Here is a 23,726-nt window from a genome sequence, read left to right as displayed (position 1 = left end):
TGTTGTGATTCCTGGACTTCATATTCTGGCACTGGTATTTACAAATCATAGACCTTTTGAACAAGTTACTTAAACTCTTGTGAGTCTCAGTTTTCTATATAATAGGGATAACAACCACCTCATGGGATTATTATGGGAATAAAAGGAGTTAATACCTATAAAGCCCTTAGAAAAATTCTCACCATGGAGTAGGTACTGAAGGAACAGTATTATGTTCATCTTTCAATAAATATGCTTACTGGTTAAATAACCTAGTTGTCCCAAAGATGAATATGAGCGTCACAATAAGTGGTTGGAGTAGATGATCATTAATGTGGTCTAGCAAGGGGTAGAGAACAGCTCAGGTTGCTATCCTAGGCCTGCAAAACTAAATTCCAGACAGCAGGAATAATGGTGAGAGTGTGCCACAAAGGACATGACTAATCTAATCCTGTGAACTTGAGGTCCAATAATACACAGCAATAGCTTTGTGAAAGTAAGTGAGAAGGACCAGATGAGTGCCCCAAAGGTTTGATATAGGCCATCCCTAAAGCCTGCAGCTGTGTCACCCTAATCATGGTGCACCCTATCCAAGCTGTGTCACTGTACGACAAATAGAAACAAGTTATCCCAAAAGAAATAAATTCACTCTCAAAGCAGCTAAAAGGATATTTCTTGTTTTGAAGGATACTTTTGAACTAGGTCGTCCCACAGAAAGCCACGCCAAAGGAGGAAGGGCTCTTGAGTGGTCACGTTGCTCCTCAGTGTCTCACAATAAAAACCCAACACCATCCTATCTCAACACTAAGAGGTCTTTCCAGCCTAGTACCAGTTAGAAAAGGAAGGAATTATTGTTAATTGGTATAAATATTGGATGTGACCTCGGGAAAGGAAGGATTTGGTAGTGTTCTGAAAATAGCTTTGCCCTTCAGGCTTTTAGCAAGGAAAAAAAATCACATAAGTTTTTAAATTAACTTTCCCTAATTCAGAATAAATTGCATCAGGAGAAATGCCTGAAAAGCATAAATAAATGGGTGCAAAGGCTAGCTGAACTATGACCAAACTGTGACCCCTTTGGAAGAAGAACTCTCACTCAAAGTTTTGATAGATAGAGCTTCTATAAGGTTTTGTCAAGTAAGAAATCTGAAGGTGAGACTAGAAAACAAAGTGGCACCAAAATGCATCTTGATAGATTGAAAGAGTCGTAAAAATAAAAGCAAGTGGGGTATTGCCAATAAGCACAGGATAAGATATTCAACGTCACAGTCATTAGGGAAATGCAAGTCAAACACTGGAATAACTACTATTAAAAACAGGGAGGCTTGACTTGTGGTGGTGAACACACAATGCAATATACAGATGATGTATTATAGAATCATACCCCTGAAACTTATATAATTTTTTAACCAGTGTCCCCCCAATCAATTCAATTTTAAAATAGCAAAAAATAGGAAATAGCAAGTGTTGGCAAGGATGTGGAGAAATTAAAACTCTTGTGCCCTGTTGGTAGGAATGTAAAATGGTACAGCTGCTACGGAAAACAGTATGATGGTTCCTCAAAAATATTAAAAACAGAGTTAGCATATGGTTCAACAATAGCACTTCTGGGTCCAAAAGGCTTGAAATCAGCAGCATTACTCCCAAGAGCTTGGGAGGCAACTGTTTTCTTCCCCTTCGTATCCCCTACTATTGGCACAGTGCCAGGTGTATAGTAGGTGCTCATTAAAATTTCCTTTATGTTGTTATGAGTTTTATAAAAAGCATAAGTTGTTATAAGAATGTAAGTTTCCTCATCTTAAATCAGAGGAAAGAAACCTCTCTCTCATTCCCAGATTCATTGTAAGGTTCAAATGAGATAATACACAAGAAATCACTTTGGAAGCTGTGGAGCTCCATGTAAATGTAAGGCAATCTTGTCTTTATATTCATTGTGCTCTCGCATTTTGAAAAGATCAGTACTGAGGCTGCTTCTGATCAGGGGTTTAATCATTTCTAGTTAAAGCCAAAGCGGAGGTTCAGAACCTAAACAGCATCCATTTGAAGGTGAACGCTGCCCCCTGGTGGAAGTAGAAGGGAAGGGGCAAGTGTAGGTAACAACGTGGGATTGCCCCAGGGGATGCTGACTGAGGAGCAGAAACATCAATGCTGAGAACGCCCCCAATGGAATCGAGCCCACAACCCAGGCATGTGCCCTGACCGGGAATCGAACCCCGATCTCCTGGATCCTAGGTCGATGCTCAGCCGCTGAGCCACGCCCGGCTGGGCAAAGGATATTTTTATATCATTAACCACATAATGTACTTCCCTCCTGAACTGGCCTAGCAACATTTCTATGGGAAACTGATCATTCATCCCCTCTCTCCATTCTCATGTTTCTCTCCACCCGTGTCCCCTCCCACATCCCTTCCCTCTCCCATCTGCTCTCTCTTCACCCTTCATCCCCTCCTTCTCCATCTCCCCTTACCTCCTTCCCCATTCTCTCATCTCCACTCCCACTCCACACCCACATACCTAATATATGGCCTTCGAGGCAGAATCTGTATTCTCTAGATCCCCAATGCTTCATCCAGCTTTATGTAATCTAATTCTTCAGCTAAAATTCTTCTTTTGGGAGTCATGCCATCCCCTTGCCCCTCCCCACACTCATCATCCAAGAACATCCACTTCACTCCCATTTCCTGCCTTCATTTAACGCCATAATCTAGCAGTTCCTAATCTCCTGCTCCAGTGGCTTTCAGGCCAGTGCATATCTGACCTCTATGCCAGTGACTTTTGGGCCCAGTTCCCATGGCTATTGACTAAACTTTGTCAAGGTTTGGGTTTGTGCCCGGCCAGACGTGGCTCAGCGGTTGAGCATCGACCTAAGATCCAGGAGATCGCAGTTCAATTCCCGGTCAAGGCACAGGCCCCATTGCAGGCTCGATCCCCAGCTGGGGGTGTCCAATGATGACTTTCTCATCACTGATGTTTCTATCTCTCTCTCTCTCGTTCTCCCTTCCTCTCTCTGAAATCAATAAAGATATATTAAAAAAAAAAAAAAAGATTTGGGTTTGTGCCTACTTGAAAACTCTAAACTTGCTTCTGCTGTTCAACAATTATTGTCCCACTTTGCTTCGCCTCCATCAACCTCCTGCTCACACTCTGCTTGCTCCGCGACCACATAAAGATGCCCAGTAACTCAAACGTGTCTCCTTTCTCGGTGTATCTGTCCCTCAGGCCTTACTTCCTTCTTTGTACATGACCTTATGGTTCATTACTTCAACCATTTTTTTTTTTCAAGGACACCAGAAACTTCTTTGCTACCTTCCCCTTCTTCCTGAACCTGCCTTCAACCCCCAAAACACACATCGGCCCGATCACCATCTCTATTCCTGCCCCACGATCGCTTCTAAAGAGGCTTCTGAACGTTATTACAAGTGCAAGCTGGGCCCTCAGTTATTCCTGACGGTCCCTTCCCTCGGGGCTAGTCGGGTGTTTGTCCCAGTTCAATGCTTACTCTGACCACCCACACCTCCCATCATCATCTTCCTCCGAGGCGTTCCGCCAATCCCTCAAACCCAGCAGGCCAGAAACTAAACTCTGTGTCGTTCTCCCCCTATATTCCCCAGCTGTGAATATCTGGGACCCCAGCATCTGAAATCAATGACCTACGAGTCATCCCCAACTCCTCCTTCTTCTTCATTCTCCGAGTTCAATCAGTCACCGTCCAGGCCCGGCTTCCTCTTGCTTCCCTCCCGTTGCCTTTACCCTCCCCCGCTGGCCTAGCCTTGGCTTGCGACTCACTTCTCTTTCCATTTCAACCCGATGCGTTGTCTTCCGCTTTTCCTTAGGATTCATCCCAAACTCTTTAGCACGGATGGCTAAACATGATCCAAGCCCCTGTCTGGTCCTAACCATACATTCCTTAAAAATTGTAACTATGTCTTTGTCACCTCTGTATCTATTTAACGTCATGTCTTCATTTTTGCATTCAGCACTGAGTGCCGGACACAGTGCCTATGCATGTTAGATACAGAAATCAGTCAATAGTTACGTTATTGTTCAAGGTAATCAGTAAATGTTATAACCCTGGTAAGACCAGAGAAGTTACCAGGATTGTATTTTTCTAAATAACACTTTTTTTTTTTTTGCTCCAGTGGGATAAAATATGTTTCTGTTGTTAATGGTTCTTTATATACTCTGGTAATTAAGACTCTGCTGTGGCTGAGGGTACCCTATTACAGTCTTACTTAACTTTCTAAAACTTTATAATATCCTCTTCCAGATAATGATGGTATATTCCTCGGATCAAGATGAAAGTAAAGGATTACTCACTGGAAATTAGAAGTTGAAATAATGAACTTAATATAGAATGAACCTTATTATATTTAAGATAACAAACACCCTGAAGCAACAGCCAGAGAGATGCCAGACATTAATTTTTTTAAATCATCCAATTATACGTAATTTCATGCCAATCTCAATGATGCCATTTTTCTTTTGGCTTGCATACCTCAAATAGAAGCATCCTAACCATTGCGTATAAAAGCCCAACGAAACCATCCGTGCACAATACTCTGCCCTCCTTTGCCGTTACAGCTAGCCACAGGCGAGGTGAACGTTTCGCACACGGCCATGTCTCTCCGATTCTCTAGCGGGTCCAGGAGTCTTTGCTTGCGCTCTGGACCTGGATCCCTCAGGCCCTCCAGTGGAGGCCCAGGCTTCGCAGGCAGCAGCGTGTGTGGCAGCTCTGCGGCTGGAGGCGGACTTTCCTGTGCCTTGGGAGGGAGCTTGGGCAGTGTTCCTGGTGGGAGCCATGCCGGTGGTGCCTTTGGAAATGCTGCTTGTGCCAGCTTTGCTGGAAGTGAAGGGGGCCTCCTCTCTGGGAATGAGAAGGTGACCATGCAGAATCTTAATGACCGCCTGGCGTCCTACCTGGATAACGTGCGTGCTCTGGAGGAGGCCAATGCTGAACTAGAGAGGAAAATCAAGGGCTGGTATGAGAAATATGGGCCTGGATCTTGCCGTGGACTTGATCACGACTACAGTAGATATCACCTAACAATCGAAGATCTTAAGAACAAGGTGAGAAATGACAAATTTGGAACTATTCCAACGACTTAAAACTAAGAATTACCTTGCAAAAGACATAGAACTACAACAGGAAATGCTTCGTAACTGTTATCTGTAATTTACATCACATTTATTTTTTATTTATTTTTATAAATAATTCTTCCTGTTAGTCAAAAATAGGCACTTTGATTCATGAAGTTCAATGTAGCTTAAATGTTAATAATTCCATCATTGTTTATTTTGAAGTATGTTCACTGATAAGAAAGTATTGTGTTCTAAAGTTGTATGAGTATATGAGAGAAAAAGTAAACCACAGCTGTGATTTTTAAAAATTAAATTTTAAACATTTTGGTTGTTACTTGAGGGAGTCAGATTGTTATGCAAAAGCTCACTTGTGTAATATTTCTTATCTCCTGAAATAATAAATTATAAAAGCGACTTATTTGTTGCTTTCTCCCTTTTGATTTCTTCTAGGTTATCTCTTCCACCACTGCTAACGCTAATGTCATTCTGCAGATCGACAATGCCAGACTGGCTGCTGACGATTTCCGGCTAAAGTAAGTGATAGAAAATAATCGCACCCCAGAAAAAGTTTCCTATCTGTTTACTTCACTAAATAAAAATGTCAATGTCATCCCAACTAAAATAAAGTATAACCTAAGAGATTAAAGGAAGTAATGCATGTTATAATACTAAAATATGATACAAAGCATGTTACAATATTTCAATCAGCTATACTTATAATTTATGCATATTTATTACCTTGTTGGGACAAAATATCACTGTATTTCTATGCCTGTCTAGAGTAGAGCCAAAACAAAGATGTTTGTAAATATTTGTTAACTAAGTAAAAATATTAACTAAAATGGTATGTTTTACTTAATGGGGTTATACCACCGGGACTTGCGTGATTACATATCTGCAGATGATCCCGCACAGAGTTGGGTGAGAGGGGTGAAGAAGGCTTTCTCTGTATAGTTTCATAATATTTAGAGTCCTGATTCCATTTCTAACTTTCAGTTAGGAGCGATCGAAGTTTTATCCACCTCTTGAGTGGTCTCACTCGTGCTGATGTTCACTTAACGCCTCTCCAGGTATGAAAATGAGCTGGCCCTTCACCAAAACACAGAGGCCGACATCAACGGGCTAAGGCGGGTGCTGGATGAGCTGACGCTCTGCAGGACCGACCAGGAGCTGCGGTACGAGGCCCTGAGTGAGGAGATGACCTACCTCAGGAAGAACCATGAGGAGGTGGGAGAGGCTGCCCTTCTAGTCACAGCACACTTCTGTACATTTTAAATACTTTCAGGGGACAATTAGGTTATAACAGTAATTCATGCTCATTATAATAAGTCAAGCAATGCCCAGGCGTATGAAGAAAGAATTTCATTTCTCCTGCTCTGCCCTTCTGATCTCATCCCCCAAGCTAATGAATGTTAGTAATTTGACCTGCATCCTTCCATTTTCTAGACTGATAGAATATTCTAGTCCTTTGGAGATACTACATTACTTTTGCATTAATGCAACCGTCTGTCTTTCCACTGCATTATTTCTTGTGTTCACATAGGCTTATCTTGAGGTCATTCTTCTCACATCAGGAAAGGAAACAGTCCCAGAAGAGAAGAAATAGCAACCCCAGCAGCCCAGTCAGCCGTGGGCCTGTAGGGTAGGGTCAGGATCACAGCAGGATTCATTGTCCCGCTTAAAGACACACAAACCAAAAGAAGGTACCTCTGAATGCACTGGGGGTGGGAACAAAGAGCCACTTACATTTCAACATCCCCTGAGAGTGTCATATTTACCACACTCACCAGTGACCAGTGTCCCTAAGATGACATCACGCAATTCAATTTTCTTTTTTTATATATTCTCACCTGAAGATATTTTTTCCATTGCTTTTCAGAGAGACTGGAAGGGGGGGAGAGGGGGGGAGGGAAGGAGGGAGGGAGGGAGGGAGAGGGAGGGAGGGAGAGGGAGGGAGGGAGGGAGGGAGGGAGGGAGGGAGGGAGAGAAACATCGATGTGAGAGAGACACATCGATTGGCTGCCTCCCACTCACGCTGGGTGAGGCCGAGCCTGCAACAGAGGTACGTGCACCTTGGCTGGAGTCGAAACCAGGACCCTTCAGTCCGTGGGTTGAAGCTCTAACCACTAAACAGGCAAGGGCTCAATTTTCTTTTCTAAAAAAAATTATACTTATTGATTTTGAGAGAGAAAGAGAGAGAGAATTGCTGTTCCACTTATTTATGCATTCCTTGGTTGATTCTTGTATGTGCCCTGACTGGGGAGGGAACCCCCAACCTTGGTGTATCGGGGGGGACTCTCTAACCAACTGAACTACCTGGCCAGGGCCCAAGTAATTCAATTTTTAAACTATTTTTAGCAAGAAGAATTTTTCTTCACATGAATCTTACCCAACCCCCCCTCCCCCCCAAAATATGGAGATAACTTAAAGTTATCAGTGGTCTCCTTGGACAATGTAAGTCTTTTGCTCTTGGTGGACACTGGAAAGCCACTGATCTAAGGTCATAAAAAGATGGTTTATAAAAAAGAGAGAGAGAGCAATCCATCAAAAGCAATTAACTAATGAAAACGGTCAGCTACCTAAAGAACTAAGTTCGGGTTGCTGGTAGCTCATTTGTCCAGAAATCTATTCTTTGACTAGGTCAGACCATTTAATGATTCAACCTAGTAGAAGGTATCCTGGGACACAGCAGCCACCGAGCGTAGTTACTCAGAGCAGACACTCCGGGACCAGAGGATGTACCATGTTCAGGTCCCGGAATGTTCAAATCCCAGCCCTTTCCGGTGCTAAGAATCTTGGGCGATTACTTTAACCTCTCTGTGCCTCAGTTTCCTAATCTGCCAAACAAGTCTAATAACAGCGCAAACCACACCTAGAGGTTGAAGTAACTGAATGAGCTAATGCATGTTCACTGCTTAGGACAGTGCCTGGCATTCACCAGCACTCAACAAATGCTGTCTCTTGTCCCTCGCAGGGCAGTTCCAGGTGGCCAGGGATTTTTTTTTTATTAGTTTTTTAGTTTTTTCCACTGCCCCATTCCCATCCACGAGGACGCTCCCCAGCATTCAGTCGATAGTCATGGGCCTAATAACCCTCCGGCTCTGTATTCCCTTCCCGTTCAAAAGGACAAAAAGCATCTCTCTGCAGAAGCTGGCCTTTCCTTACGGTGGGGGCTGCTCCTGTTTCCGTTAACGGGTAACTCGGTAGCTGATTGGCATGACTGTGGGCCGAGTAAGTCCATTAAAAAAAAAAAAAAAAAAAGAATTAGACACTGGAATTTCAGCCGCGGCCTTCGGGACATAAGGGAAGCTCCCCGAGGCCGCGAGCGGCCCTGACGCCCGGCGCCTCCGCAGGAGATGAGGGCCCTGCAGTGCGCGGCCGGCGGCACCGTGAGCGTGGAGATGAACGCGGCGCCCGGGGTGGACCTCACGCTGCTGCTCAACAACATGCGGGCCGAGTACGAGGCGCTGGCCGAGCACAACCGCCGGGACGCCGAGGCCTGGTTCCACGAGAAGGTGAGGGCCCCCCGACCAGCGCTGCGGACACCACCCCAAGGCGGGGAGGGAGGCAGGGGGGAGGGGGAGGGGGGAGGGGGAGGGAGGGGAGGGAGGGGAGAGGGGGAGGGGAAGGGGAGGGGAGGGAGGAGGAGAAGGGGGAGGGGAAGGGAGGGGAGGGAGAAAGGGGGAGGGGAGGGAGAAAGGGGGAGGGGAGGGAGAAAGGGGGAGGGGAGGGAGAAAGGGGGAGGGGAGGAGAGGGGAGGGGAGGGGGAAGGGGGAGGGGAGGGGAGGGGGAAGGGGGAGGGGAGGGGAAGGGGGAGAAGGAGGAAGGGAGGGGAAGGGAGGGAAGGGGGAGAAGGGATGGGAAGGGGAGGGGAGGGGAGGGAGAGGGGGTAAAGGGTGGCAGGGACAGCCCGCTCGCTAACCCCCTTGCGCCCCGCCTCCCAGAGCGCCACCCTGCAGCAGCAGATCTCGGACGACGCGGGCGCGGCCACCTCGGCCCGCAGCGAGCTGACGGAGCTGAAGCGCAGCCTGCAGACCGTGGAGATCGAGCTGCAGTCCCTCCTGGCCACGGTAGGTGAGGCGCGGGCCAGCCTGGAGTCCGTGCTTCTAACCAGCCTCCTGGAAGCCCTCTCTTACCTACACAAATACGTCCGGGAGAGGGTAGGAAGGACAGGCACTGACACACACGCTCAGAACGACAGACAAGGCACAGAGAGCTTTCGTTCCTCCCTGAGGTCCCTGAGGATGTCTTTCCTGGCGGGTGCCCGGTGCCCGTTTCATGCAAGAGCTCCTTCCTTGGGTAGCTCATCTCAGCCCTGGGCAGCAAGCAGCGGGCAGTTTTGCTCCACCTGAAAATTAGGTGGCCGGCTTACCTCAGGGGACCACCCAAAGCAGGCCTAGTGTCCTGGGCATCACCTAGTGTTGATGGGAACCTGTTCAAAGCCACGTTGTGCTTTTCGTGGGGCAGAGGAAAGGAGGGTACATCTCCGATGTGTCTGAGCACCCTGGGCCTCTTCATCGCCACCGTGTCCAGGACAGAGGTCCCTGGAGACAACCCAGCACTAAAAACAGCTTCCCTTCTGGAGTGTCCGCTGGCAGCACCCAGAAGACTTGATTTTGAGAATTCTGGCACACACGTGGCCCAGGGTGTCCTGTCAGCATCAGAGGTTTCATGCTCCGTGAGGTTATAACACAAAGAAAGGGCCACTGTTATACAAAGCCGTGCGGTAAGCCAAGAAAAGAAAAGGCAACGACTCAGAACAATAGGAAGGTTATTTTTATTTAGCCACCCTAAAAAGGCATGGTGCTTTCTTATACAGTATTTAGATTGGAGATTTATTGTACCACTGATTAACCCCAACTTAACCAGCATGCCCCTTTGTACACTCGTCACCGCTGGTAGCTGGTACCCGAGACCCTCCCGGCCACTTTGAACTCCTAGAACCCTCCTCCCTTCCCCATTCCCTTCTTGCCTACAACTAGACCCCTGAGGACCTGTTCTGCTGCTGTACCCTGACTCTGAATCCCCCTTCTCATTTTTGAGCTATGTTGAAGGAAATCAATTCCTGGTTTCCCAGGTCAGAATTTAAGCATTTTCACATTGAAACAATGATGTTAGAAAGTAGTTAGATTCTATGCAGCCAGTATAGTACTATAGTTGGGCTCATGAAATAATCCACAGTAAAAAACCCTTTTTAACATACAACATAAATGAATCATAGAATAACAGTGGCATAGAACCTTACTTCCAGACCTGAGATTCTTTTGTCATAGATAAATTCTAAGCAGTCTTCTTTAGTTTAGCACACAAATCGTGTGTAAGTCGGGAGCTGTCTAAATGGATAAAGGTTCCCTATGCTTCCTGTAGTTTACCGACTTCTAAATTCATTCTGAAGTCCTTCCACATCTAGAGCCAACCTTTACAGCAGAAGGCTGTGGGATAGAGATGCTGTCCCCTCTGATTTAACAGAGCGTTAGTAACCTTAAAAAAGAATAGCATATGAGGACACATCCTCAAGGAAATTAAAGTTTTGAACAGCCAAGGACACACCTCACCGACACTTTGCCACTCCTTGCCTCACCCTCCCCATTACCATCCTGGTCACCTTCCACTCCTTTGTCCCTGGAGAGTCCAGTATCACCTACGTAACGCACCCTCAGCCTGTTAGACCCAATGTCTGTCTGTAACGACGAATATTTTAAAACTCCATCTTTACAATCTTAGAATGAAGCCAATAGTTAATATATTTAGCAGTACACACAAAAATTTTAAACCAGTGCAATGCCATAACTTCAATAAAAAAGAGAAATGAATGTATTTTAAAATAAAATGTATTTAATATGTGAATACTTGGGCCCAATTAGCCTAGAATATGTAATGAAAGAGACAGAGGCTTACCCAGAGAGACAGAGGTTTCTTTGATAAATAAGTTTTATTTTAAACAATCAGGAATTGCTCCACACAGGAAAAGGGAAATGAAAGAGTGGAGTGGGGGTGGGCGCTCAGATAATAATTAATACCAGGAGAAATAATAGGCACCCAGATGTATTTATATATGATAAGGGAAAGAGGAAAATTACTTTAATTAAAGTAGGGATCACATAACAAGACAAATTACAGACTATGAGAAGTAGAAACGAGGAGGTGTAATAGTCATAAAAGTAGTGTTGAAATAATGGCCTGCACTGTGTTATTAAGTATACCTCTTGCCTTGAAATCCCCACTCCTATTTCTGTGAAGGTATTATTTCAATCTCTGCTTAAAAAAAGGCCTTTGATTGACAATAGAGCACCCGGGACAGGTTCGAAAAGGGAACACAGCACAGAGGCCTTGGAACAGTGGTGGAGTAGATCTCTGGGGACAGTGGCAGAATAAGACTGAAAAACAATAGGCAGCCCCAAAATAAATATGTAATATCAAAATATTTCCAACATTGATTTCTTATTGTGCTGCCCCCCAAAAGTGTTTTAATACATAGGTTGGTCATAATAGGAAATATCACCTAAATATCATGAATGTCCATTGGAACAGTGAAAAGTCTTAGGGCAAAAAGTTCATTCATCCCAAGTGGGGTCATCTAGCGTGCCTCCCCCTCCCCCACCTCCAGATAGTGGGGTCATCTAGCATGCCTCCCCCTACCCCACCTCCAGTTAGTGGGGTCATCTAGCATGCCTCCCCCTACCCCACCTCCAGTTAGTGGGGTCATCTAGCATGCCTCCCTCTCCCCCACCTCCAGTTAGTGGGGTCATCTAGCATGCCTCCCTCTCCCCCACCTCCAGTTAGTGGGGTCATCTAGCATGCCTCCCTCTCCCCCACCTCCAGTTAACACCAGTCACTTCCCCTTCCTCTCCACCTCCCATTTCATTGTGACAAGCCCCACAAGTTTCCAAAGCTCACCTATGGAGCAATATTGCCTTTTGCTGGGAAACACTGGTCTAGGTGGCCCTCCAAGGGGCTTCACCCCTTGCTCTGACATCTTTTATATCCTCAGAAACAGTCCCTGGAGTGCTCCCTGACCGAGACTGAAGGCAACTACTGCGCGCAGCTCACCCAGATCCAGGCTCAGATCGGGGCCCTGGAGGAGCAGCTGCACCAGGTCAGAACCGAGACCGAGGGCCAGAAGCTGGAATACGAGCAGCTCCTGGACATCAAGGTCCACCTGGAAAAAGAAATCGAGACCTACTGCCGCCTGATAGATGGAGATGGAGAGTAAGATTTGAAACACCATTTTACTCTCCGCGGCCACAACCACACAGCCCATTCGCCGTCCATGCCTCCAGGCCTTTTCTTCTTTATTCCCTCAGCAGAGAAGCATGTTCATCTCTTGCCTTTGCAGTCATCTCTTCCATATTTTGTACACCACAGCCTCTTCCTCATCTGCCTTGGGTGACCCCAGTTGTCCCTTCAGAAGCCCCCCGTTATGGTCCATGTTAATTACTGTGGGTTTCAAGATTCTCCCTACCCACCCTCCAGGTTTTATCCATCTTTCAGTTCATTCCTAATATCACTGCTGCCCTGAAATAAACACTCTCTGCACAAACCCCCAAGTTATTTATATATATTTCCCCTTCAAGTTTTAAATTTGCGGGTTTAAAAAATCAACAGGAAACAAGGTTGTTTTATATTCTCTCTTTAAATAGCATTTAATTACTTTCAGCTCCTGTCCCCCCAAAATTCTATTTTATTTCTAAAAAACTAAGATTTGCTTTTGGCATGCAGAGTTCACTTGAGATTATGTTCATCTGCCGATTCACTAAATATTTCTGAAATGATAAACAGAAATATTAAAAAATAAACTGTGGTGTTTGTTTTACAGCTCATGCTCCAAATCAAAGGGCTTTGGACCAGGAAGCTCAGGGAATTCATCTAAAGGTAACAAAACCTAGTTCTGTTTCTATTGCAGCAAATACTTTTGCATTAATGGCAATCGTACACTATGGCAGCAGTCTGTATTTTAAAATTTTAAACTAAAGTGCTTAGCTTGGAACTTAAGATATTATTTTGAATGGATAAAACTGTTCCAAACTATTATTACAAATCTATATTTACTCCCTCACCAAAAGTGTACATAATATTACAACCAGCATTGAATTCTTTGTCATGTAATCATGTATTCACATATGTTTTATTTCTAGATTTATCCAAAACCACACTGGTAAAGACGGTGGTTGAAGAGATAGATCAACGTGGTAAAGTCCTTTCATCGAGGATTCAGTCCATTGAAGAAAAGACATCGAAAATGACCAATGGCAAGACAGAACAAAGGGTTCCTTTCTAGCTGAGATTTTTGAGAAAAGAATAATTTGGGGAAAGATCCTGCACAACTGCATTATTCTAAATATTAAAAAGATAATAAAAATACTTTCTGCCCTTAAAGAGGAGTTTCTTGGGGGGGAAAAACAATTTCTTAATTACCTTTTACAGGGAAAGGGGTGTTTATTTTCAAATAAATAAAAAAGTTGATGTGCACTCATTTCCATTCCTTCATGACTAATAAATAATGATTTGTGATTTACTTTTTTCCTATGTCTGACTCATAGGGAGACATTTATGGAATATATTTTAATTGCCTTTCACTCTAGTTTTGAATAATAGTCAATACCACATGGTATTTAAATATTAAACATTCAGTAGGCGTAATCTTCAAATCTGGAAGATTTGCCCATTTTTACATGGGCAAATAATCTGGAAAATTTCAGAAATTCTCCAGTGACTGAAAAGTCTCACCTCTAGATGGCACATTTCTGGTGTTTTACCAATGCTCTTATCTCAAACTCTTCTGGAGATCTAGATACTTTCTAGGATACCACTCCCCCTATAATTAGGATTAGCTCTGGAAAGCTCTGCAGCAATGAGCCTCATGTTAATGGCTTTCCTTCTAAAGCAAAGTTCAGCAAACTTTTTTTTTGTCAAGGCCCAGATAGTACATATTTCAAGCTATGGAGGCCATAAGGTTCCTATTTCAACCGCTCAGCTCAACCATTATAGCAGAAAGCAGCTATCAACCATAGATAAACAAGCGAGCATGACTGAGTTCCAATAGGACTTTATTTATAGACACAAATTGGAACTGCAAATAATTTTGACATACAAGGAAAGGAACTGTGGGTGGCCCTGTCTTTCTATGTCATTGTTTTCAGAAGTGGCTAATACAGGAATGTAACATAAGCAAATATATAACAGGGTTTCTTGATCATTCGTGTTTCTTAGAACACCGTTGCCTGCTTTCTGCGCTCGAACCAAGTTTGATTTGAATGGAAAGCCTGCCCTCTTGAGACCCCATTTCTTGGATTCTAAGCCTCCCTTTTTCCTTGTTCTTTTTCCCCTCTAGTGGTTTCCTGACAAAGTATACAAAGGAGGTAAATTTTTTTGAGACCTTTCTTGTCTGAAAATATTTTTGTTTCACCCTCACTCATGCTGAATTGTCAAAGTAGAGAATTTTAGGTTGGACGGTATTTTCAGCTAGAATTTTGAAGGCGTTCTTCACGGGAATTACGGCTCCAGGGCTGTTGAGAAGTCCAGAGCCGTTCTGATTTCCCCATCAAGGGCTATGTTCCTGTCTTTTCTTCTATCACTTCAAATATTCTCCTTTTCTCCATGGTTCTCTGAAATACCCTGCACAGGTGCTTTGCTGTGGTTCTTTTTTATTTATTCTACTGGTTCTTGATGGTCTCTCAATTTAGAAGCTCAGCCCTTAGTTCTAAGTAGTACTATAGAGTATGTTTACAAAATAATTTCTTCATCATTTCTCCCTTCTCTCTTTCTGGAAAATCTACTTACTGTTGATCTTTTTGGATCGAGCCTCCAGTTTTCTTTTATCCATCGTTTTGTCCTTTTGTTCTACTGTTGGGGGGATTTTTAAAGTTTCTTTTCCAACCTATCGAAAGTTAATTTTAGAAGCTGGCTTTTAATTCTCAGAGACCTTTATTGTGTTCTGCTGTGCGATTTTAATGATATTCTATTCACGTTTCAAATATGCAGTATTTTTGTTACTTCTAAGACTATTAATTAGAGGTGGTTTCCTTTTTAAAGTTTTCTTGAGCTTTCTTTACTGTCTCTCCCCTGGGTGCTATTTTTTGCTCCTTCCGGTGAACCTTTGTCTTTCATGCTGGAGTTTTTTTCAGTGTATGGTGGTCTTTGAAATTCTGTTTAACGGTAAGGTTTTAAATATCTGGAAGCTCTGGGTATGCATGTATGCCTTTCACTCCGAGGCGCTGGTGTGGTGAGCTTCCTTTGGTAGGAAACCCTCAAATATCTGTATCTGGAGGGACTTTTTCTAGGATTCTTCAGCTTCCCTAGAGAACTCAGCAACCAGAGCTGGCTACATCATTTGCAGGACCTAGTGCAAAATGAAATAGTTAGAACCCCTTATTCAAAAATCTAGAAAAAGTTCAGTTAGAGGCACTAAAACATAAATATTTTTCCTTAAAAATATTTTATTACATAGAATATATAATACATGCAGTAGCTATCCATGTAGAATAACATTAACTTATGAATTGCAAAAAATAACATTTTGATGCCATAATTTTATGGAATAAAATAAATTATGATGCTTTATTCATGTGATTTCTTGATTGAATAATAGATTTTTCTGGCCTTTCTGCAAATTCACTTCTTAGGTCATGAACATTTATATTTTCAGCAACTTCATTCTCAATCTATGTAATTGAAAGTGATGTCAGTCATTCTTAGCAAAGATTTCAAATAGTCTCAAATGGAGACAAAACATGGGCAAAGACAAAAGGGAGGGAAAGAGTACGAACATGAAAGAATGGACATGTGAGGGAAGCAGAACCTATGTCAAGAAGAGTCTTACATTTCAAGTGAAAGGTTTTACACTGGAGGAGAGTGGAGAAAGGGAAGGAATACTAAGTATTGACAAATGGAGTTGCTTCACATAGTTAAACTACCGTTGAAAGGCCTCCCGACATACAAGTACTGATGTCTCCATCTCAGAAATGGAAAACCAAAGCTCAGAGTGAGTGGGCTTTGCTTTGGTTCCACGACTAGAAAATGGCAGAACTGGGATAGGAGCGCTGATCTATCTGGTTCAAGAGCCCAAGTTCTTTCATGAATGACCATGTGCTTCAGGAATAACACCTTAGAACCCACCTGCTTAACGACCATGATGGAAACAAAAAAGACTTGAAGCCAGAAATCCAACTGAGGTCCTACTGAGCTGAAAGAAAATGATAGTGACAAGGAAAACAGAAAAGAGGAAAATGCTTGAGGAGACACTGCAGAAGTAGATCCAATAGGACCTACCGACTGCTTGGATGCAGGCTGGTAGGAAATTACAGCCGTGAGAGGTTTCTGAGCAATCCTGAGCATGACTCACAGCAGTTCCACCAGCAACTAATGAGGAAAGGTACAAAAGATCAAATTTTGATGCCAAGGTAATTGTGAGGTGAGTTAGAAGTCAAGACAGAATATCCAAGTGGAAATGTCTGGAGGGCGTAGCGAGGTGTGGGTCTAGAAAGGGGAAAGGCCAGCGGTAAAGATGTATATTTAGAACATGCATCAGGAGCCAAGGAGGGATGAGATTGCCCAGGGAGAGTGGGTACAAAACAGAATCACCGAGCGCAAAACTGTAAGGAACGGCAAATTTGAGATAGAGAGCCTATGAATGGAAGAAAGGAGAAGGGCAAGCGGAGGTGCAGACGTGTTCTCAGGAAGCAATAGTAGAAAACTCAGTAAAACTGGATGTTCAGTATCAAATGTGTCTACGAGGGCCTGGGAGACTAAATACGAGAAGTGATGTGTGGATGAGCGATGTGGGGCCATTAGCAATCTTTGAGAGGTTACTTTCATAAAGTGGTGGGGCCAAAATTCAGGAGTGAGCAGGAAGTGAAGAGTGGAGGAAGTGAATCCAGAAATTTTTTCTAGAAATAATGAAAGAAAGAAAACTATAAAAATATAAGAACTCTCAAACTACAAGAGAACATACAGGCCATCGTCTAGTCCCTTCATTTTACAGAGGAGGAGATTGAGGTCCAGACAGGTTAACCAATACCTTTATTCAACCTGGTTAGCAACAGAGCTCAGACAGAAAACCAGTAAAAATAGAACGTTAACTCAGGAGGGATGGGGATCAGAGAAGAGTCCATTTAATTCTTCAATTTTCATTTAAGACCTGGCTACCTTCCTCTCTGGTGCCCTGAGCCCAGGGTCTTGAAAGTATTTTCAGTATATCTGAAAGAAAGGTTATATTATCCATAGAAAACCATATATATGATACCTCACTTGCTGGGAGGGAAGATGCAGTGTTGTTGGTTAATCAAGAGAAAGAGAAATTTGTCTATCGTACTTTTTTATTCTTATAGGAATTTTATACTTCTGAAGCTTGGAGACAGGAAGACTTACTCATGCTAAATTTGAAATGCATCACTATAATAACCTTGATAATACTCCTCCCTGTCTCATTTTGGAGATAACATATAACCCCAAGGTAACTATCCACCTACAGAAATGGACACAGTAGGGTAAAGACATTCATTAAAAAAAACAAAAAACACCCAATTATGAATAATTCATGATGAGCTGGCAAGCACCGTTTTGCTCTGGGTAGCAAGGTTCATCAAGAAACACCCCGATAACGTGTATATAAAGACAAACTGAACCCTTTGAGCAGGGCATTCACCGTCAGAGCTTCTTTCGGGGCACAAGCGCTCCAGTCTGGACAGCATGTCTGTGCGCTTTTCTTCGGCATCCAGGCGCCTGGGCTCCTGCGCGGGCGTGGGCTCTGTGCGGCTGTCTAGCGCGGGAGCTGGCTTCGGGGCTGCAAACGCATGCGGTGTGCCTGGCATTGGAAGCGGCTTCTCTTGCACCTTTGGGGGCAACTCATCTGCAGGAGGCTATGGCGCAGGGCTGGGCGGGGGCAATGCTTCCTGTGCTGCCTTCATTGGGAATGAACACGGCCTCCTCTCGGGCAATGAGAAAGTGACCATGCAGAACCTCAACGACCGCCTGGCCTCCTACCTGGAGAATGTGCGAGCCCTAGAGGAGGCCAATGCGGACTTGGAGCAGAAGATCAAAGGGTGGTATGAGAAATTTGGGCCTGGCTCTTGCCGTGGCCTTGATCATGATTACAGCAGGTACTTCCCAATAATTGATGACCTTAAGAACCAGGTAAGAAACACAATGTCAGGAGGGTTAAGGCCCATAAGAGTATTTAGCCACATGCACACACTCACAAATACATAAGCAGCCACACGCAGGAAGCAGGGCTTTGCTCTCAGCTTCTAATTCTAGGTACTTCATTATTAATGTAAAAATAATTTATATTAAAATCCTAATCTTTGAACATGTCTCATCTAGCACCTGGTATGAGGTATGCATGTTTATGCTTTTAATAATATCAAAAACTACCCAATGTCTCCAGCTATATATTTATAGGCTTTTCCATAGGAAGAGTTTTGCTTTGTTTTTATGGGTGGGGTGGAGAGTAAAAGAGGCCCTACTTAAATTTCCCACTTTCAAAAGAATCGTCTTATTATTGGAGACAGAATGCCAGGAATATTACTATTATTTCATAGGTGACTTTTTCAAGGAAACTTGAAGTTTTAAAAAGTATTTCCTCACTGTTCACTAATTCTCCATTTGTCAGATAATTTCTGCAACTACAAGTAATGCCAGTGTTGTCCTGCAAAATGATAACGCAAGACTAACAGCTGATGACTTTAAGCTAAAGTAAGTAGAGCTGAAGAGAAACCAAAAAAAAAAAAAAAAGGTTATCTAAGCATGTCATTCTTTTATTTACACTACTTGAGGTTGGCTTAATTCTTTGTTTCTATTAGTTTGTTTTAAACTAAATGTGTATTTAAATAACTAGCTGCATTATATATTTTACTTGGGAAATTTGGAAACTGACGCATGAATGTCAGGATCATATGAAAGAGAAATTTGACTATTTCCATTCTCTGGCTTCAGAGAAATTAATTTGTTGCATTACAGGCGATCTCGCTGAAGTTTTGAGTATATTGTAATAGTTTGACCTCAAAGCTTAGTTTGAGCTTTATGATGACCTAAAAAGTGATGTGTCTACTGTGATAAAACCTTCCAATATTTTCTAAGGTTTGAAAATGAGCAGGCCCTTCACCAGAGCGTGGACGCAGACGTCAGCAGCCTGCGCAGGGTCCTGGATGAGCTGACCCTGTGCAGAACCGACCTAGAGATCCAGCTGGAGAACCTGAGCGAGGAGCTGGCGTACCTCAAAAAGAATCATGAGGAGGTAGACATTCTCCCTCCCCCTATTCCACAATCCGCCCAAATTTTAAACATGAATTGCAGATGCCAAATGTCATGTCTTAAATCAGTTTCAAGAAGGAACTTGTCCATTTCTCCATGCGGCTTAGATTGTTTAAAATGTTTCTATTCATACCCCTCTAAAGAAACTGAACCCTCAAAAAAAAAAAAAAAGTGTCTAACTATATGGATCACGTCTGTCTGGCTCTTTTAAAAATGTCAACAAATTTCTTGCAGGAGATGAAGGCCCTGCAGTGCGCGGCCGGCGGCAACGTGAGCGTGGAGATGAACGCGGCGCCCGGGGTGGACCTCACGGTGCTGCTCAACAACATGCGGGCCGAGTACGAGGACCTGGCCGAGCAGAACCGCCGGGACGCCGAGGCCTGGTTCAACGAGAAGGTGAGGCCACCCTAGGGTGCCCTTCCTTGGCCCTTGGGTGCCGATCCAGCATCACCCTAACACGGCTCCTCACTTTAGAGCGCCTCGCTGCAGCAGCAGATCTCTGACGATGCTGGCGCCACCACCTCGGCTCGGAATGAACTGACTGAGATGAAACGCACTCTACAAACCCTGGAGATTGAGCTTCAGTCCCTCTTAGCAATGGTAAGCACAAATTAAAATTTTTAAAAAAGATTTGCTTTAGAAGTTGAGAAAAAATTCAGACCGTTTTCTTGCACATGATAGTACGTATTTTCGTTTTTATCCATTAATTACTATGCTTGAAATAAGACACAGTTGCATTTTGCACAGTAGAATCCTCTTTGCCTGAAAAGTATACCGAGGTGCTAATTATTATGAAACATTTGGAGAAATTAGCAAATACAATTATTTTGAGGTACTCGGAGAAGAAAATCGTTTTTACCCTGAATCTTCTCTCCCACGTTAAAAAGATCAGAAACCACTGTCCATGGAGTGTAGAAATATTAAATATTAAATATCGCACCCCTTCTAGCTTCTTCAGCTAGCATTCCTTTTGGCCACTTAATTAAGAGCACTTACAAGGTCTTTTAAAGTGGCATAAACAGGAAGCAAAGTAGGGGCATGAAGGTTGCCTACAAAGCTGAACATGCTTGAGATAATAATAACCTTATTTATTAAGGGTTTACCCAGCACTTTCACCCACATGAGTCCACAATAACCCTGAGGCTTTGGCAGGGCAGACTTTATAATTCATGTCATTATTTCTGAAAGAAGAACCTGAGATTCAAAGAAGTTAAGCAGTTTTCCCAGAGTCTCACAGTTGGATACGAAGGAACCATATAACTTCTCTTCTAATTTTCTAACTCCCAAGTCTATACCTTTTTCCATATGGCTAACAAACCTCCAGATTTATTCACACAAGAGGCTATGGATGGATGTAAAATTAGGACTTTATATAAAAATTCTTGCAGGTGAAAGGGTAAGACATTCTCATCTTCATTCCATGTAAAATTACTGCAAGTGTCGCTCTGTGGGACAAACCCTATATAAACCCATGTGGATTCACAAGCCAGTGAATTAAAGGATTTAGAGCCGAAAAAGGCCATTCTTTTCTTTGGGTCATTCTACTCCTAAAAAGCATATGCCATTCACTATGGGATTATTTTTTAATAGAAGAGCTACAGTTCTCAAGAGGCAAGGTTGTTACATGATTAGAAATGAGGTAGCAAAGTTTAGGGGGACTTTTATTCTGGGGGAAAGTGGCCAATTATGTCAGATTCTACAAGCACAGGCCATATTGGGGGGCGGGGATCTTTACACTGTGCCCTATGAGGAAACAACTTCATCTTTGCTTACACTCCTGGGCATATGAGTAACATTCATCATCAAGTGTGCTATTCTCAAAGATAAAATAGTATGACATACAACAAAGGCAACAATTAGTATTGAACAAGTGGGATCTTTGGGGTAAATATTGTTATTTGCATGACATAAGGATAACTCTCCTAAATATCTGTGTTTTGTCTTATTTTAAAACAATGCTGTGACATTTTCTACTAAACTGTCTACTGATCCACAGAAACACTCCCTGGAGTGCTCCCTGTCCGAGACCGAAGGCAACTACTGCGCGCAGCTTGCCCAGATCCAGGCTCAGATCGGGGCCCTGGAGGAGCAGCTGCACCAGGTCAGAACCGAGACCGAGGGCCAGAAGCTGGAATACGAGCAGCTCCTGGACATCAAGGTCCACCTGGAAAAAGAAATCGAGACCTACTGCCGCCTGATAGATGGAGAGGATGGGTAAGTACTGCTTCCATTGAGAAAGCAATTCCTTTTAAGGTTGTTAAAGATTTTTTAAATCAAGTACAAAGTATCTATGACCTACATCATGTGTACCTAAACCCCTTCTGCTGTTATTTAAGAATCCAGTGCTCTCCCACCTTAAATCAATATTTTTCAGTTTCCTCAGCAAAGCACAGAGTGAAATAATTAATACAAGCTCTCTATATTTTTACAGCTCTTGTGTGAAATCAAAGGGCTACAAAGGATCAGGAAATCCAGTAAAAGGTAAACAAAAGAGGTTTTGAGCATTCAGTGTTTACATGTATATGTTCCAAATGACAGGTTAATTATTTCCTCTTTATGAATTTGATAAATTCTGACAATTCATATGTGTCATTTTAGATTCATCTAAAGGCACCGTGGTTAAAACAATTGTTGAAGAAATAGATCCTCGTGGCAAAGTTCTCTCATCCAGAGTTCACACCATGGAAGAGAAATCCACCAAAGTCAACAACGTGAAGAGTGAACAGAGGGTGCCTTCCTGAGCCCCAAAAGAATGGCCTTAAAGTAAAATATCAAATTGAAGCTACATCTTATTTTTCTGCTTTTCTTCTAGTGAATTAAGACAAACTATTTTTAGAATAGTAATCTTTCTTTGGCTTTCTCTATGGTGGTGTTTCAATAAAAGTTTTTCCTGTTGCAAGTCATTTTCACTGGTTCTGGTCAATCTTTGCATTGTAAACATAACCCCTAATTGGAACTGAATTTTGTTTTTAATTTCTTCTGTTTAATTCAATGGCTTTCACAAGTTAGGAGTGAATTTAACAGGCAAACAAGTTGGAGCCTTTTTCACATTTCTGTAAAATTTTAAATTCTTTAAATACTTATTAAGCACACACTAAGTGCTGGTAATGAGAATGAAACAGTTAACAAAAATCTAATCCCTCAGTGCAACATGCTTATAGAAGTGGAAATAAGGAACTGCCAAATCAGAAATATCCTAAAAATGAAGAAAACGATGTGAGGTAGGAGGGGAAAGAGAGAGATGTGAAGACTAGATAAGGCAAGTGGTCAATTCCACAATGTTAGGCCACAAAACAAGTCTTAACAAATTTAAGAAGGCTGATACCATAACAAGTATCTTTTTTGACCACAATAGTATGAAACTAGAAATCAATAATAGGAGGAAAATTGGAAAATTCAGAAATACATAGAAATTTACCAGCACATTCCTGAGCAACTAACGGGTCAAAGAAATCAAAAGGGAAATAGAAAAATACATTGAGACAAATGAAAATGAAATTTCAATATACCCAAATGTATGGGATGCCGCAAAAGCAGTATTAAGTAGGAACTTTATCGTGATAACTGCCTACCTTTAGAAAGATGAACTTAGGAGATCCAAGCTGGTGGCAGGGTAGGTGGAAGCTACACTCACCCCCTCCTAGGACCAAACTGGATGACAGCTAAAATATAGAACAGTCAACCTGAATAACCTACAGAAGACTAGCTGAACAGAAGTCTTATAACTGAGAATTTTCAGAAGAAGCCACCTCTAGACTAGTAGGAAGGGTGGAGACATGAAAAGGGCTGGCCCCGGTGCCACGGGCGGCGGCTGAGATCCCAGGGGCCTATCTCAGCGGCAAAGAGGAAGCTGAGATCCCAGGGGCCTATCTCAGCGGCAAAGGGGAGGCTGAGACCCCAGGGGCCTATCTCAGCGGCAAAGAGGAAGCTGAGATCCCAGGGGCCTATCTCAGCGGCAAAGGGGAGGCTGAGACCCCAGGGGCCTATCTCAGTGGCAAAGAGGAAGCTGAGATCCCAGGGGCCTATCTCAGCGGCAAAGGGGAGGCTGAGACCCCAGGGGCCTATCTCAGCGACAAAGAGGCGGCTGAGATCCCAGAGGGCCATCTCAGCAGCAAAGGTTCCCCCGAGGAGAGTGTGGCCTCGCCAGCTCCCCAGCTCACAGTACCAGAGCCAGGGAGAGGCGTCCACATAACATCTCACTGTGAAAATCATCGGGGATTCTGCCCGCCAGGGACATTATAAAGCCCATACATGACAATCCCACAGCCAACATCATACTTAATGGGCAAAAACTGAAAGCATTTCCCTTAAGATCGGGAGCACGACAAGGATGTCCGCTTCCACCGCTCTGATTCAACACAGTACTGGAAGTCCTAGCCACAGCCGTCAGCAAGACAAAGAAATAAGAGGCACCCAATTGG

General features: G+C 43.3%; 2 protein-coding genes across 2 annotated transcripts; both read left to right on the top strand.

Moving 5' to 3' along the window:
* Positions 1–4,593: 4,593 nt before the first annotated feature.
* Positions 4,594–13,481, top strand: KRT28 (keratin 28; the record flags this gene model as incomplete). The annotated part of the gene is made up of 8 exons (XM_081162520.1): positions 4,594–5,043; positions 5,506–5,588; positions 6,126–6,282; positions 8,409–8,570; positions 9,000–9,125; positions 12,047–12,264; positions 12,872–12,927; positions 13,191–13,481. The coding sequence occupies 8 exons, from the start codon at positions 4,594–4,596 to the stop codon at positions 13,331–13,333; spliced, it is 1,395 nt and encodes a 464-aa protein (XP_081018646.1). The 3' UTR covers positions 13,334–13,481.
* Positions 13,482–17,742: 4,261 nt separating this feature from the next.
* Positions 17,743–22,046, top strand: KRT27 (keratin 27; the record flags this gene model as incomplete). The annotated part of the gene is made up of 8 exons (XM_081162492.1): positions 17,743–18,186; positions 18,665–18,747; positions 19,132–19,288; positions 19,540–19,701; positions 19,780–19,905; positions 21,302–21,519; positions 21,737–21,786; positions 21,904–22,046. 8 exons carry the CDS (start codon positions 17,743–17,745, stop codon positions 22,044–22,046), a joined length of 1,383 nt encoding a protein of 460 aa, XP_081018618.1.
* Between the last annotated feature and the right edge of the window lie 1,680 nt (positions 22,047–23,726).

Source organism: Miniopterus schreibersii (assembly GCF_964146895.1).
Source record: "Miniopterus schreibersii genome assembly, chromosome: 16".
NCBI lineage: Eukaryota > Metazoa > Chordata > Mammalia > Chiroptera > Miniopteridae > Miniopterus > Miniopterus schreibersii.
The sequence above is the reverse complement of the archived record's forward strand: the minus strand, read 5'-3'. Positions and strand labels throughout refer to the sequence as shown.